The sequence below is a fragment of the Microcebus murinus genome, chromosome 3 (genome assembly GCF_040939455.1).
Source record: "Microcebus murinus isolate Inina chromosome 3, M.murinus_Inina_mat1.0, whole genome shotgun sequence".
NCBI classification, from domain to species: domain Eukaryota; kingdom Metazoa; phylum Chordata; class Mammalia; order Primates; family Cheirogaleidae; genus Microcebus; species Microcebus murinus.
The window spans coordinates 13693082-13710616 of NC_134106.1; the positions used below are offsets into that span (position 1 = coordinate 13693082).

Genomic DNA, 17535 nt, shown 5'->3' on the forward strand with positions numbered 1-17535 from the left:
ATTTTGTTAATAAAATCAGAGTTTCAAAAAATATTTTAAAAAGACCTAACTTCAGAACCCCCTAGTATTTCTTTGCTGCTTCTCCCATGTGACCCCTCTGAAGCACTGACCCCTTTAATTGTTCATCATCTCCTAAAAACACTTTCTTCTTAATTGAATGATAGAGTAAGAAAAACAAAGAACAAAACAGACTGTGGAGCTACACAAACCTAACTTCCTATTCTAGCACTGTCACCAGTTAGTAGACTCTGGCAAGCTTCCTTTCCCTGGGTCCATCTCAGGCCAGCAGTTAATCTCTCTTGCCTGCCTGGCCTATCACAGAACTGCCTCACATATTTCCCCCCTTCTAACACATCCTCCACAATGTGGCTGGTTTGTTTCATTCCCTTACTCAAAAACTAATTGAGTCCCCACTGACCTCTGAATAAAACTCCAATCTTTATCATGACATACAAAATCCTCAACAATATCACCTACCTGTGACTCTCCAGAGTCAGCTTCTGGCCCTATCCACTGGGCAACATACGATAAAACATGTAAGGTTATTCACCATGCCTCATACACATCTACTTCTACTCCTCTAAACCTTTGCAGATGAGCAATTTTTGCCTGGAATATCTCAGCTTCTTCTTCCCCAATGAGACCTAAAGAATCTATAATTTTCATTCAAGTAATGGCACAAATACCACCTCCTCTTAAAACTTTCATTGGTCATAACAGTAGAATTAGTTACTTTCATGTTTGGATTGCCAAGGTACTTCATTTGTGCTCTATTACGATTTTTAGTCAATGTAAGAAACAGGGCTGCCTCAATCACAGTGAGGATTGCTTGTCTCCCCTTCTATGCAATGGTTTCCAAGGTGAATGAATGAAGAACATAAGCAGGAAATGTTTATCCCTACCATTTAAATAATAAACCTAGAGTTAACTCAATATTTTCTTTAAGTGTACACTGGCAGCAAATACTGAAAATATTCATAATCACAAGTCATAGATCTATAAACCAAATACTTATCAACACTAGTAGTCACCTATTTCAAAAAGCTAATGCATTCTAATCTCAAAGTACTGCTCTAAGTCAAATGAGGAGGGCAAAAGCACTTACTTCCATTGTTGCCAACAACAAAGTTGACATTAGAACCAAATTTAAAGGGTCCAAGCATTGAATGACACATGAAGTTTTTTAGCTGAATACTCTCAATTATTCCAACTTCTGCTGCAGTCTATTAATAAGAAACAATGGAAGAAAACAGTCAATCTCTCTAATTCACTCATTATAATCATCCAAGCATTGCTGGCAGGAGAAAGACTAGCAGTATTACCAATGAAAAAAGTTACAGACCGTGAATAATGGCAACTTCAAAATGGGAACCTTCTATGAGTTAGCACTCATTCTAGAATCTTTAAAGATCTAATAAATGTGTCACAAGGTTTCTTAATATTGACAATATTGGCATTTTGGGTCTGATAATTTTTTGTTGGTGGGGGATCTGTCCTGTGCATTACAGAATGTTTAGCAGCATCCCCAGCCTCTACCTATTAGACCCCAAAAGTACACACATGTTCCAGTTGTGACAACCAAAAACAGATTCAGACATTGCTAAATGTCCCCAGAAGGCGGAAGCAGACTTCTCCTGGTTGAGAACTGCTATCTCAACTATTATAGTAAAACTTCCTGTAAAATACAGAACTATATTTAGAACATCCCTGAAAGATGATTATCCAGCCATGGTTTGAACACTGAATTCACTATCTGACAGAATCTCAAAGAGCAGAGTACACATCTTAAAAGGTAAAGCCTGCTCTTGTGATTTTCTGTGTCTGTCATTTATTATAACAGTTGTGTGACTTTTGGTAATGTATAAAGAATATACAGCTTCCAAATCTGTAAAACAGAAATAATTCCTGTACTGTAAATATATGTCAGCATTAAATTAGAGAAGGCTTATAAATAGTTTAACCGAGAATTTGGCACACAGTATTCACTTGCACGGTGTTTATCTAGGTATCAGAACAAATCAGCCTTATTTTATCAGAATAAATTTCAATGTTTGTAAAGACCACTTTCATGTTGCTAGCTATTTTAATGGTTTCTTTAAAAACTCCCCAGCTCTCTTCTTCCAGACACACATCTTATTAAAAAGCAGAAAACATTTACATCCTTATATGAGGAGAATACTGGAAATCATGGTTGAAGAATTTTTAAATACATTTTTATTTTGAAATAATTACAGATTCACATGCAGCTGTTAAGAAATATCTTGCATACATATACTACATGAACAATCTATAAAATCACAACCAAGATACTGATACTGATACAGTCAAAATACAGAATATTACTGTTATCACAAGGATCCCTCACATTGACTCTTCATAATCACATCCACATCCCACCTTAACCCCTCTTAACCCATGACAGTAACTTTGTCATTTCAAGAATGTTAAATAAATGCAAACAGACAAAAATGTAACCTTTTGGGATTAGTTTTTTTCACTCAGCCTAATTCTCAGTTTTTGCCTATCTCAGTAGTTCACTCCTCTTTATTGTTAAGCTATATTTCATGATATAGATGTATCACAGTATATTCACTCATTGAATGAAATCAATGTTTCTAGTTTGGGGCTCTCACAAATAAAGCTGCTTTATAAACATTCTTGTACTAATTTTTGTGTGAAGATAAATCTTTACTTCTGTGCGACAAAGACTAGGTTATGTGGTAAATGCATGTTAAATTTTTTAAAGAAAGTGACAAACTGTTTTTTCCAGAGTGGGCATATTTCACATTCCTACTGGCAATGTATGAGTGATTCAGTTTCTCTACATCCTTGCCAGCATTCGGTGTTGTCACTAATTTTTACTTTAGCAATTCTGATGGCTATGTAGTGGTATCTCACTGTAGTCTTTTTTTTTTTTTTTTTTTTTTTTTTTTTTTGAGACAGAGTCTCACTCTGTTGCCCAGGCTGGAGTGAGTGCCGTGGCATCAGCCTAGCTCACAGCAACCTCAAACTCCTGGGCTCAAGTGATCCTCCTGCCTCAGCCTCCCGAGTAGCTGGGACTACAGGCATGCACCACCATGCCCGGCTAATTTTTTGTATATATATTTTTAGTTGGTCAATTAATTTATTTCTATTTTTGGTAGAGACGGGGTCTCGCTCAGGCTGGTTTCGAACTCCTGACCTTGAGCAATCCGCCCGCCTCAGCCTCCCAAAGTGCTAGGATTACAGGCGTGAGCCACCACGCCCGGCCCCTCACTGTAGTCTTAATTTGTATTTCCCTTATGATGAATGATATTGAACATCATTTCATGTGCCTATCTGCCATCTTATATACTCTTCTTCAGTAAAATGTCTGGCTTCTGCCCATTCTCAAATTCGATCATTTGCTTTTTAACTGTTGAGTTTTAAGAGTTCTTTATATATTTCATACTAGTATTTTATTGGATATGTGTTTTATAAATATTTTTTCCTTAGTCTGTAGCTTGACTTTTCATCCCTTAACAGGGTCTTCTGCAGAGCAAAAGTTTTTAAATGTCATGAGATCCAATTTATCAATTTTTCATTTTATGGCTAATACATTTCTGTTTCTATACCCATACAGTATACCGATAGGCAGTTTGCTTTTTTGGTCCCTCTTTGCCTGGTTTTGGTATCAAGATAATGGAATTGAAAAGTGTTCCCTCCTTTTTTGTTTGCTGGAAAAGACTGTGTAGAATTCGTGTTAATTCTTCTTTAAAAGTTTCGTACAATTCTCCAGTGAAACCAACTTGGACTGGAGATTTCTTTTTAGGAGTTTTAAAATATGAATTAAACTTCCTTAGTAGTAATAGAACTACTCAGATGATCTATTTCAGATTGGGTGAGTTATGGTAATTTTTGCTTTTTGAGGAATTGGTCCATTTTACCTAACTTTTCAATTTTATGTGTGTAAAGTTGTTAACTGTATTTCCTTACCCTATTGATGTTTGCAAGGTCTGTGGACAGCCCCTATTTCATACCTGACATGGGTAATTTGTGTCTTGTCTTTTTTTTCCTTTTTTGGACTTACTAGAGGTTTTTCAATTTTATTCATCTTTCCAAAGACCCAGTTCTTAGTTTCATCATTTTCTCTATTAATTTTTCTAATAATTAACTAAGCCTCAAAATTAGCCAGAATAGATTGTTTTACCTTGGCTTTTAAAAAATCATATTGCTTTTTACTGATTTTAAATTATCATAGAATATGAAATGTTAAACTCAACATGAGAAAAATGACAATAGAAAAGCATAATTTTGTAATTTTGTACTCACCAAAGTGGAGGTACCATTAGTGAAAGAAACTGTACATTCATCTTCATCACCATCTTTATCAAAATCCTCCAATTCTTCTTGTCTTGGTCTTTTGGCATTTTCAGGAGAGAAGAAATTTTCTTCCTTTCTTTTGGCCATCAGGTCTGAACAAATATTTATAGTAACAATGAAGCAAAGCAAGTATAGCATCTATTTAGTTGTTATTTACATTAAACTTAACAAAATAAATCACACAAAGCTTATCAAATTTTAAATATTATGTCCATCCATTTTACTTTAAAAAATAAAGTAAACTCGTGTTCCATCCAGCATGGAGGAAGAGGACCATGAGTCAAAGAATGCTAGTTAAAGGCAAGGAAACAGATCTTCCCCTATAGCCTCCAGAAAAAACATGGCTCTACTAACACTTGGATTTTGCCCAGTGAGGCCTGTATTAGACTTCTAACCTACAGAATTGTAAGATAAGAAATTTATGTTGCTTTTGAAAAAAATCACCCACATACTCTACACTATTTGATTTTAAATTAGAGTAAAATTGGTCAAGATTTTATCAATTTCAGTCTACCTAAATGTTTTGACTCCTAAACTCACAAAAGGTAAAAGAATTTGTAAAACTGTGGCCTCTAGTTTCCTAATCTATTAATAGTGATGGCATAGTGCCTTCTGAAACTATTCCAGAGCAATCAACTAATTTTTACAAGTTGTAGAGTAACCAGATAAAACTTTAAATTTTTAAATTATTTTCCCAAAGAAGCACATTTTAAGTCAATGTTGCCTACCACCAGTAGTTTCCTTTATTTCCTAAAAAACAGTCCATGTTGATTGTCTATTTTTTGCCAATATGCCATAAAATTTAAAACTAGAAATTAACATACTTCAAATTCCACAGAATTTTGTTAAACATATGAATACTGAACCTCCAAAGTTGATAGCCCGTGACTGAAATTAAACTTTATGACTACTTTGATTTTGCTTTCATTTTTTTCTTTAGAATACATTTAAGACCTAAAATGATAGGTACCTAATAATTGCTTGCTGAATAAATGGAGAGAAATATCCCTAACATACATAAGTTCTAGGCTTGATGCATTTAAGTCCCCCAAATATTAGAACACAGCAGCTCTGTCTATACCATGTACCTGGTTCCTTTCTCCCCCTTGGCAACAGTAGATTGAATGAGATTTCCTCTCAAGAATTTGGACTCAAAAATTCTAGTCAGTCCTCACTGACATGACAGCTCTAGCTCTTATGTCCACAGGCCAATAAGCCCAGTCTTAAGTGTGTGTAACTTGTGAGTGTGGGGACTACTGGAGTGGTATTTAGAGAAAGAACATGAGGTAGACATGCAGAAACAGAATAGGGACTCTGGAGAAGGAATACAAGAGAAAAGGAAAGAAAGGGAGACAGAGACATTCACAAATAGGGTTTAATTTTTTTTTTTTTTTTTTTTTTTTTTTTTTTTTTTTTTTTTTTTTTTTTTTGAGACAGAGTCTCGCTTTGTTGTCCAGGCTAGAGTGAGTGCCGTGGCGTCAGCCTAGCTCACAGCAACCTCAAACTCCTGGGCTTGAGTGATCCTTCTGCCTCAGCCTCCCGAGTAGCTGGGACTACAGGCATGCGCCACCATGCCCGGCTAATTTTTTATATATATATCAGTTGGCCAATTAATTTCTTTCTATTTATAGTAGAGACGGGGTCTCGCTCTTGCTCAGGCTGGTTTTGAACTCCTGACCTTGAGCAATCCGCCCGCCTCGGCCTCCCAAGAGCTAGGATTACAGGCGTGAGCCACAGCGCCCGGCCTGGGTTTAATTTTTTAATCCACTGCTTTCCAAATTTATATTGACAGAACCAATTTTGTGGAAATGTTAAATACCTACACATATTTTGGAGGAACAATTTTTTGGGAACTGTCTTTGTCAAGTTTTGGTATTATGACAATGCACGCTTCATTAAGTGAACTGAGTAGTTTGCACATCTTTTTAATGCTCTAAAATTGCTTCGATGGCATGACATTTAAATATTTTTAGAAAGTGAGAAAGAATTAAGGTCAAACTTATTAGATAGTATAGACTATTTTAAAGTTAATTTTATAAAATTATTTCAATGTCTTTCTTATATATTGGCTTTTATAGGTTCATACCTTCCTAAATCAAATTTTTGTAATTTTATTTCCCAAAACATTAATAATTTAAAGCCTCAAACTTACTATAAAAAATTATCTTCTATTTTGTAAAATCCTCATTTGTAGTCATGATTTTACACAAATTCCAATTAAGTTTGAAAACTATTTTAAACGTTTTCTCCAAACTAGTTATTTGCTTTATCAAATCTAGTTTTTCTTTCATGAGAATATTTTTATATTTATTCACATATTTTTATACAACTAAGTATAAGGGGTATGCTGTGGGGTAAACTTCAGTCTCTAACTCCTTCTCCTGAAACACAAGTTAAAAAAGAAATGAGAGACTTTGCTTCCAAGAAGATAGAATAAATGTACTTTTTCCTATTCTTTCTGCTAAGTGAAACAAAAAACCTTAGACATTACATATAAAACAAACATAAGAAGACTCTGAAAGGTGAAGAGAAGAAGGCAGACCTAAGGAAAAACATAGTAGTTAAGTTCCTTGAGTTTTCCTTTCTCAAATATCCAAGACTTGGAGAAGCCAGTAAGTGGGAAACACCAATAAACGGGGTGTGGGAAGCCCTAAGGAAAGCTTGCTCTCTCTAGCCAAAGGGCTAGAAAAAGGAGAGCCTAATAAGACAAAAAAAAAGTTTTACAAAATATCTGCTCCACTCCCACCAATCACTGAAAAAACTGGCTCCTCCCCAATCCACACAAGCAAAGGTAAGTGGGTAGCCTGGACTTCCACCCTGGTAAGGCTGTAAGGTGGCATCTCAACACCCCAATTGGTGTAGTGTCAGAGAAGGCTAACTAGGCCAAGTAGAGGGGCATGATAATGGTGTCAATGGAGACCACCTAGAGAGCCTAGACTTCCACCCATACCAAGCAGTAATAGGGTGCTACCTACTCCCTCCTCCTTGGCTGTTGTCAAAGGAAGCCTACTGTAAAGTCAGGACTTTTACCATCACCCAGAGGTGAGAAGACCACTCTCACTGGAGTGGCATTGGAGACCACGTGGGGAAGAGAAACTATCACTCCAGCTCAGCAGTCATTGTCACTAAGGAAACAGCTGATTAAATTCTAGATCTGAGTCTTTGTGTCCATGGTCCAGTATGCACAGGGCAGCTCTCAAAGATTGTGATCTCTTAAAAAATACTAAGGACCTCAAAGAGTTTTTGCTTATATCTATCAATATTTATCTTATTAGAAACTAAAGCTAAGAAACTTTTAAAACAAAGAACACATAAGTACACATTCCATCAGTCAGAGCAATGACATCTCACTAGTCATATAACCTCTGGAAAACTCTGCTGTTACTCCTAAGATAATAAGAGCAAAAAAGGCAAATAACATGATGATTATGATTATTATGAAAACAATTCTGGCCTTGTAGATCCCTTGCAAGAATCTCATGGATTCCCTGGACAACACTTTACAAACTGCTGCTATAGGGGATACTATAAGCAAGTCCATGATACTGTGCCATAAATTATAAGCCATAGTCAACAGCAATACAGTTAGAGCAGTGGGGAAAGAATGGACCACAAATGGACTTGTAGATGCCTCATATTCAAAGCATGGTCTAAGGACCAGCAAGCAGCATCTGTGTCTTCGCTGAACTTACTAGATATTCAGAACCTCAGGCCCCACACTAGGCCAACTGAATCAGAATCTTTAACAAGACTTCAGGTGATTCATATGCACATTAAAGTTTGAGAAGAATTGTTGTAAACCACAAAAAGAACGGGGACTTTTTATCCTAACCAGAAGGCAACAAAGAGCCTATTATGATAAATAAAATACCATTTAAAAGGTATATTAACACCCAAAGGTCATTTAACCTAAACAAATGCCTTTCAAGACAATATTACCATCACAGTCATAACTATAATTTTCAGCATCATTTTTACAAATAATTTCATGCTTATTTTGAATCTCTTATAGAAGTCAAAACTTCAAATCAAACATATTTTTCAAAGTTTTTAATAACAAGAATCAACATATATTAGTTTCAGCTTTGTTAATTTAAAGTTTCTAAGATACTACCAGGCCATTATTTTTCCAATGACACTTTCTTCTTTACTACTCATCCTTTATTCCCATCTCAATTAATGAGAAATAATTTATTTATTATAGAAAAGCAAAGAGAAAGCATTACTTTTTGGTTTTCCCAACATTAAATGCTCTTAAAACACTGCTTTTATTAATATCTAATATATAATCTTGCAGTTAGCAGGCACTCAGACTTCAGCTGACTGATCCGTACAAGAGAAAATGTGGTGTGCTTCCCACAATGAATGTGAGATTCTATACTACAGAAAGGATAGTACACTCCAACACTACATGATGACAATGTTTTTTATTTGCTGAGCATGACATGGGATTTGCAGTTTGCTATTAGGTTGCCAAGGTAACTGGTATCTAACAGACACTGAAGGATCCTACCTTTTAAAATAGGAATCAATTTGCAATTTAATGATGGATTTTCAAAAACAGATATAAATGACAGAGTCAAATACAAATTTAAATAGTAAAATTGTTTCCAACATGCTAAAGAGACCTATTTCTAGATGCAAAGGAATACACAAAAGCTTCTCTGGGAGTTTCAATATATCCATAAAGATCTTCATAGTTTTTAATATTTGCTTAATTAGTTATTTATAATTTAAACATATCAGATGTAAAGAACAATACTATTTTTCTCCCTTATAGGAAAAAGCAGGGACAATGAAGATTATCAATAAAATAAGTTCAAGAAGAAAAATCAATAACCATGAGTTCATTACAGCATGTAGATGTATAGGAAATTTGACAGAAACCAAATGCATTTTAACAGAATCCTAAATTTTAAAAAGTATCTAATAATTCATACTTCCCATTAATATCAAAGTAAGAACTAAGAATAGCAACAAGCATAACAGAATTATCAATAGAAAATGGTGGGTTTGTTTTTTTAAAAAGGTAAATTACTTCTACTTCTGAATCTGCCCTGAACTGTGTTTACCTCATCCTTAATTCTGCTCTTCCCGCCACAATACATTTATTCTACATTAAACTCTCATTTTTTTTTTTTTTTTTTAGAGACAGAGTCTCACTCTGTTGCCCAGGCTAGAGTGCCGTGGCATCAGCCTAGCTCACAGCAACCTCAAACTCCTGGGCTCAAGTGATCCTCCTGCCTTAGCCTCCCGAGTAGCTGGGACTACAGTCATGCACCACCATGCCCGGCTAATTTTTTTTTTTTTTGTAAATATATATTTTTAGTTGGTCAATTAATTTCTTTCTATTTTTAGTAGAGATGGGGTCTTGCTCTTGCTCAGGCTGGTTTTGAACTCCTGACCTTGAGGGATCCTCCTGCCTAGGCTTCCCAGAGTGCTAGGATTACAGGCATGAGCCACCACGCCCGGCCTAAACTCTCATTTTTAATGTACTGAATTAAGTATACTGCTTGGAATATATCACAAAATCATGAGACTCACAGATAAGAAATAATATAAATATTTATGTAAAAAAATTTGTAAGTCCATCCATCAAAGATTTCAGGATCAGCAAAAGCACAGCATTTCAGATAACAAAATTTGAAAACTTAAGATTTGTGTTTTGAAAACATCTCTGTGGCCTCAATGTAGAGGACAGATGAAACAGTAAAAATAGTGGCAGAAGAGACCAGTTTCTAAATGATGAGGGGCTAGACAAAAGCAGTGGTAGTATCAGGGATGAAGGGAAGAAATGAAACTAAGAGATTTAAAGACTGGGTAAAATGGGTAAGTAGAATTAACATTTGTTGAATACCTATTACTCAGCTTTTGAGATGAACACTTTATTTCCTTTGATCCTCAACATTCTTATGAACTAAATATTGCCCTTATTTTACAAAAGGGGAAAATGAAGCTCAAGTGAACAACTTGAACTTCCGTAGCTACAACTTAGCTCTAATTTATAAAGGATTATATAGCTATAACTTAGCACAGCCCAGATCCAAATCCAGGTTTGCCAAAACTCAAAGTCAAACCTCTTTAATGTCTAAGTTCCTACTAGCATAAACAATTGAGTTTAATTGACAGTTTAATTATTCACAGGCAGGGGAAATTGGCTATTAATCTGTTCTTCATCTTCATCTTCCTGTTTATCCTTCATTAAAACTACAAAAAGGATTTTATTATCATGTGTCTTTTTACTGACCATTAAAGTCAACCAAAACTTTGAGCTTGCTTTTAAAATTTCATTGTTTCATCTTTACACTAACGCCAAATGCCACTATAAGCAGACAGAGCAAGTTCAACAAGGAAGGAGGAAAAAATAAGTTATGTTTGAAAACACTAAGTTTGAAATGCCCCTAGGACACTGAGATAGAGAAGCCAATAGGTAATAAACTATACTCTGCAATACAGGAGGATTTGGGAGTGGAACTAAGAAAGCTATACACTGAATTTGGTGACCAAGGAAAGTACGCTGTACTTATTTAACTAGTGAATCAAAAATGCTAACAATATAAGTGACTACCCTTGACCCTCAGCTGGACACAAGTTTGTATATATATATATAACTGTGGCATTTAATTATGTCTTAAATATATTGCATACTATTATGGTAAAATTTTGAGTCATTTATTAATTCTGAAAGTAAACCAAGTACAACTTTGATTAATTTTCCTAACTGTGGTCTAAAAATGATACTTGAGATTTAGACAGGTTTTATCTGTAATTCTACAGACTAGGCATTCAGCCAAATATACTGAGAAAATAAACCTTTAGGGAATAAAACTTGTTTTTCACTGTAACAACTTTAACATACCATTTGTACTTTTTGCCAGGCTCAATACTAAATGTCTTATACTAATTGTAGACAGATAGATAAATATAGATGTCTATCTATGTAACTTTCTCTTCCTCTCTCTGTCTCCACATATTTAAGAACCCTGTTAGGTACAGTCATCCCTCAGTATCCATGGGAGGTTAGTTCCAGGACGATACACCCCCACCCTCTCGGATACCCAAATCCACAGATGTTCAAGTCCTTTATATAAAGTGGCACAGTATTTGCTTATAACCTATGCACATCATATACTTTAAGTCCTTTCTATATCACTTATGATGCCTAATACAAGGCAAATGCTATGTAAACCGTTATTATACCATATTGTTTATGGAATAATGACCCAAAAGTCTGTACATGTTTAGTACAAATGCAACCATCATTTCCGCCCCCCTGGAATATTTTCAATCCCTTGGTTAAGCAACATACTAACGGTCTCTGAACTTTTTTGTACTTGCACCCATTAAGGAAATTTTGAATACACATTCCAATATAAAACTGTTATTCTTTATACTTTATACAGTAATAGAAATGACATGAGGTAAATAAATCTAAGTGTAAAGTTCTAATATGCTCCCTCCCCACCCGTATACCCATGGAACTGACTGCAGGCCATTACACGTGCTATTAAACGTTTTAAGACTACACAGCAGCCATCAAAGTCAGGGAATCTGTAAAAGTCCAAAGTAGCTTGTCTTTAAAACACTGGCGTTTAGTTTATTCATGTAACATACAGAGAGTAGTAAGAGCTCACATAACTTGTCTTCAGGCTTAAACGTCAAATAGTTGCTGTTTATGAGAATTATCACAGTATTGCCTCAAGCCCTACTGCTCCTACAGCCCGTTCCCTACCCTGGAGTCCTGTTTCTAAATTAGGAAAAAGAAATGCCATTAAAAAAACCTTCAAACATCACGATTTAATTTTTCTAGATAACACAGTTTGCGTTTTCATGAAACTGGGATTTAACGACAAATCCAATTTGAGTGATATTTGCACATACCCTTTAAACACTTAAGTTGCTGCCTGTGAGGTATCGTCAGATACGTGACAAGAGCCCACTTCCTGACCCCAACTTCAAGCCAGACCCCGACCCCCTCAAGCTCCTTGCCAAAGCCCGAGGGCCGTCTGGGGACTGGAGCCAAGAGGGAGGGAGGGGCCCCGCGCAGACCGCCAAGTTTCCCGCGGCTGAGGAGACCTGAGCCGCCCGCGGAGAGCGCGCGAAGATCCCGCCGGCCACCCAGCCGGCTCTAGGAACCTGCGTCTTCTGTCCGGGCCCGCCGGGGGCCTCCGGACACCGCCGCAGCTCCGACGACCCGGCCGCTCCCAGGTGCACTGGGGGTCGCCAACCAAGGAGGCGCGGGCGGGGGATGAACCCCGGGGCAAGGGAAAGCGACAACGCGCGCCTTCACCCTACCGCCAACAAGTCGTAATCTCCCAAAGGAACCCGATCGGCAGGGCTGTCGTGGTGCGACCCGACGCTTAGGCCCCCCTGAGGGCGTCTCGGCCTCGGCTGAGCGCCGTTGGCCCGCCAGGAACCGCGCGCCCGCAACCGAAGGCAGGAGTCCGGCCGCCCCGGCGCCCACCGCGGGACAGTCCGCGCCTGCGCCCCGCCCTCCCTCCCCCGCGGGACTTCGCCCGCGCCTGCGCAGTTCGGGGATTTCGCGCCTCTGGAGTCTGAGAACGGGCCGGAAGTGCCCCTGGGCGGGCGGGGGGACGGGTAGGTGCGAGCGGGTCAGGGCGGCTGGACGCGGGTGAGGCGGGTGATTTGCCTAAGTGAAAGGGAAGACTACTGGGCGCCCCCAGCAACAGGTCTACGCATGCGTCCATCGAGCCGGCTGGAAGCCGAGAAGGGAAAACTGAGAGCGCGCCCCGGGGGGTTGGGGGGGGCGAGTAAGGGACAGTCACTTCCCGGAAAGGGCGGGACCTTGTGGGCTGGGGCGCCGAATTCGAAAGTCTTTCTGGAGCTTCTCAGGCCCGGCCGCTGAGCCCCAACTCTAGTCTTATTTGGGGAAGAAAAGAGGACTTTTTTCAGAAGATTCAGAAACTTGGAGGCAGCAGTAGTTAGGGTTCAGGCCAAACTGGTAAAAGACGAAGGGGCTTCTTCCAAAACCAAGGAGGAAGTGTTCGGGTAAGTCCCGCGGGACGGTGAAGAGACGGCACCTCCTGACACACTGGGAGGCGCGGCCTTTGTGTTCGCGGCCCCTAGTCTGCGGCTCCCTTTGAATAAAGTAGAGATCCGAAACGAGCTGCCCGGCGGCGATCTGGCTCTGCTTCCCGAGCCTGGTCTCGCGCCGGCCCTGCGGGCTGCCTGCGCCTGGGGAGAAGGCGCGTTCGCCGGCCGCGACGCGCCGTGCCTGAGCGGCTGGGTAGGGATTGTCCTTCCCCGGGGCGCAAGGTGGGGCTGACTCCCACGCCTCGTTAGGCCCCTTCCGAGCGAGCACTCCCTGATCCCCACCGGCAAACTTGTGTTCTCTTTTCCGTGTTAACCTCATTGTAGTTTGGTACTCTGATTGTACTATGTTCATTTAAAAAAACCCGTACTTTGGAAATAGTTCTATTATAGTAATTAAGGCATTGTAGTTTATTTACAGTCTTCCTTTCCCTTGTGCTAGCCTCTATAGAATATTAAACCTCAATAAATGTCAGAACTAACGAAGTTTAACTTTTTTGGCTTAGCTTTCAGTGCCCTTCTCAACCAGACTGTAACCTACCGCTTCAGTCATTACACAACCCTTCGCATAAATATGCTTATGTTGCCAAGTAACCTACTTTCTGTACTCCAAAATCTCTTCTTGATGGGTAAAAAATGGCATTCACTTCCACCTCACTCCTCCTCAAATAAACTGATGTTAAACCTCTGGCCTCCAGTAATGGAATTCCTTCTATTAAAGTCACCTTTTATTTCTAATAGTAACCAAGTATTAATATATCAGTATATGATATTCCTATTGTGGCCCAAGCCATGGATCAGTGAAAAGTATGACATAGTCAGAATAGACTAAAGCATTTGCCCTATGTGGTCCTTGTTGGTAACCAGTGGGAAACACAGGAGGTCCCTACTTAGATGTCACTTCCTTCAGGGAGCATTCCTTGATGTCCAAGACTTAGGCAGGGCACCTCTTTTTTATATAATACCGTAGCTTGCTCTTCTTACCTCTGGACTTGTACTCATCATATGGTTATAATGCCCTTTTTAATCGGCAGTCTCACTTACCCTACTAAGGTTCTTAATGCAGAGCTTGATCTTCCATTCTTGTAGCTCCAGCACCTTGAAACATTCCTGGTAAATGGTAGGCATTTAATAAGTATTTATAGATAACAAGTTAAACCTGGATTATATTATGCCTCAAAGTGTAAGCTAAATTCATATGAAAATAAAACTGAAAAAATAATTTTAAATAAGAGCTTTAATTGGTGAGATTATGTGTTTAATCCTATACAGTACAATCTTGCACTGAAAGTTTACACCATTTATCAACTTTTATATGAAAATATGCTCATCTTAATGGGAATTGGAAAATTTAAGTATTTCCTGCTTTATTGTCAATATAGATTTTCTAATGTTTTTGCTTAAAGCTGAAATAAATTGGAAACTTGCTTTAATAAAATGTGTATTTTTACATAAATCAAGCTGACCTCTTTGTATATTCTTTAAATTTGATTCATTAGTGGAATTAGCAACGTTCTGTGTTTTTCTCACCTCATTCGGTTTTATAATCAATAAAAGCTTATTAGCTTTTAAGGAAGTTTTAGGAGCATAAACTGATTTATGGGCACCATATGGTTACATCAAAGGATTTGTTTTGTTTTAACTTGAAGTGGATTTTTAAGCCATTTCTTTTTCTTTTTTTTTTAGCGTATTATGGGGGTACAGGTGTTAAGGTTCAAGCCATTTCTTTAAGCTAGAAATTTATGTTCTTTCTACCAAGCAAAAATTTCTAAAATAGTGATTTCTTTTTTATTCCATGCTGCCAAAATTGGTCATGAGATTCAGATGATATTAGGATCTTGTAATTCATCTGATTTATTTTAATATCTCTCATTTTGTAGAAAGGTTAAATGTCTGTCCAAGGTCATACAGCTAATCAGTTGTATATCCAAAACCAAAATCCTAGGCTTTCTATCCCAAGTCCAGTGCTCTTATCACTAAATTAAATTAATTAAAACCACTTGTAGGTTATAAAGTTATTTGCTATGTGTTCTGACATTGATTCACATAAGTAAGCTAAAGTAAATTGAAGCTGTTAAAGTATTCTTGTGTCACAAATATTTCTTAGAAATTCTGAGGATGTTAGGAGACTCTTTTTATATGTAATATATAATGTTTGACCAGACTGACATGAATAAAATTATTACATTATAAAAGATTTGAGTAGGGACTCAACCAATCCCACACCACAATTCAAATTTCACTCTATTGCAAAATGGAAAGCAAAACAAAATTATACATAGTTTTTGGTGGATTTAATATGTGTAATGTTTTTAAATTTTTTTAATGCTGAGCTATTTTCAAGTAACTATATCAGATTATTTATTACCTCAATCAAGAATTATCTATTCTATCTTTCAGTGTAGTCATACTTTAATATCTTTAAAGCTGCTTCATTCTGTACTTTTTTGGAATTTTATATGCTTTTACAGTCTTAACTACTTAATTGCTACTTTGTATCACTTAAGAGGAATTGCTGGTGCAAAGAAAATGTAACAAGGAATAGAAAACAATAGATGATGAAAATAGAAATTTTGGATTAACTATATTCTTAAAGTATGGAACTCTTTTTAATAAAACATATTTCAGTTAAGTTTCCTCTTTCAGAACTATAGAAGTATTCTTTTAATGTTCTGCTTTTATGAGTGTTCTGCAGAACAAGCATGTATTTTTAACCTTAAACAACTTTGGTTGTAGATCTATTGAAGATAATGCCTAAAAGTATTTTAAAATAATATGTTACATTTTGGAACACATATAATTTTACATTAACATTTTTTTTGCATTTTGCAACTGTTTGTCACATATATTGGGACTGTAGGTTAAGGTTTCAAAGTGGTTTAAAAAGCTTTCACATAAAGAATATGGTGATCAGAAGGACTGGTAATAAAAGACATTTTTCTAGAAAATGTCATATAACTAAGGGAAAATGGAGAAGAGGATACTTCAGCACAGAGTGAAAATCAAGTTTTACTTTCTGGGAACTAACAATTTTGTTACAGATTTTTTTTTTTTGCCTATGTCATTTATACCAGTTGTGTTTAAATAGCCATTATTATAGCTTTGTAGTCCTTACATTTTTAAAATATAGCCAAAATAGATGTCCTAGGTACATGTCTCAGGTAGACATTGTTCGGCTGCCATTATTAGTTATTTTATAACATAACCATGGTTAGTCATTTTTGTTTGTTTGTTTGTTTCTTTTCCCAGCCAGGGATCAAGACCAAAGTTAGTCATTCTTTAAACCAGGTTTACCTCTGACAAAAACTAATGTGAAAAATGAAGTTTTATATGTAATAATCATATTAAAGATATTATTTATGGATTTAGTTAAAAGCTCTCTTGCTGAAGAGATCCAATAGTATAATCAGTTCAGGACTTATTTTTTTTCCAGGAATGGCTACCCATAGTGAAAAATATATTCCATTAGAGTCTTTACAGAACGATCCTAATATACTTGAAATATTTTGAGAACTATAGTTTGTAAGATCAAGAATCTATCTCATAAATGTTTCTCTAATTTCTTTTTACCATAGCCCTCAAAAGGAATACAGTTTCTATCAGTGTTCTATATAAAATGTATGTTTATGTGTGCCATCTTAAACAACATTGTACTAGGTGGCAATTGTCATTACTATTTATATATGTATAGTCAACTTATGTAATGAAACACTGGAAACATGGTAGAAATGACTGAATCCTTGAACTGGAAGGACCAGAGAAAAGATATGCCTTGCCCAAGTTCACACAACTAGTTCCTAGCCATTATTAGGCAATCTGAAGGAAACCAGAAAATGTGAATCTCTCTTCCCTCAAAAGGTCACATTGAAGTAGTATTTAATATTTTAGTAAAAATTTTGTAGAATATTGCTTTTTAATTTCACCCATTATACACACATTTGTCACTTATTTAAGAAGCAAACCATTTAAAGATTTCTAGTTCATTTCCTTAACTCCTTATAGATAAGGTCACATTTTTAAAATTTTTTTTAAATTTGAAAAGTAATACATACATATGGTTATTAAAAAAATATAACAACCAAAAAGTATATATTTTGAAGAGTAATTCTTGTCATACCTGCACTGTAATCATCACTATTATCT

General features: G+C 36.9%; 2 protein-coding genes across 3 annotated transcripts in view; one reads left to right on the top strand and one right to left on the bottom strand.

The window, feature by feature from the left end:
• Positions 1-12852, bottom strand: part of SMC6 (structural maintenance of chromosomes 6) — a 79925-nt gene extending 67073 nt beyond the window's left edge. Inside the window, exons 1-3 of one of the 2 annotated variants that reach the window (XM_012755433.3) lie at positions 12637-12852; positions 4291-4433; positions 1106-1223 (exon numbers count right to left, since the gene is read on the bottom strand). In XM_012755433.3, the coding sequence (XP_012610887.1) occupies positions 1106-1223; positions 4291-4428 (256 nt within the window). In that variant the 5' untranslated portion in view covers positions 4429-4433; positions 12637-12852. Of the gene's footprint in view, positions 1-1105; positions 1224-4290; positions 4434-12222 lie in introns of both variants that reach the window. The other variant, XM_012755436.3, reaches the window with a different exon arrangement.
• Positions 12853-12970: 118 nt separating this feature from the next.
• GEN1 (GEN1 structure-specific endonuclease) overlaps positions 12971-17535 on the top strand; it is a 29490-nt gene continuing 24925 nt past the window's right edge. Inside the window, exon 1 of the mRNA XM_076000565.1 lies at positions 12971-13350. The gene's annotated coding sequence lies outside the window, so the exon portion shown is untranslated. The remainder of the gene's footprint in view (positions 13351-17535) is intronic.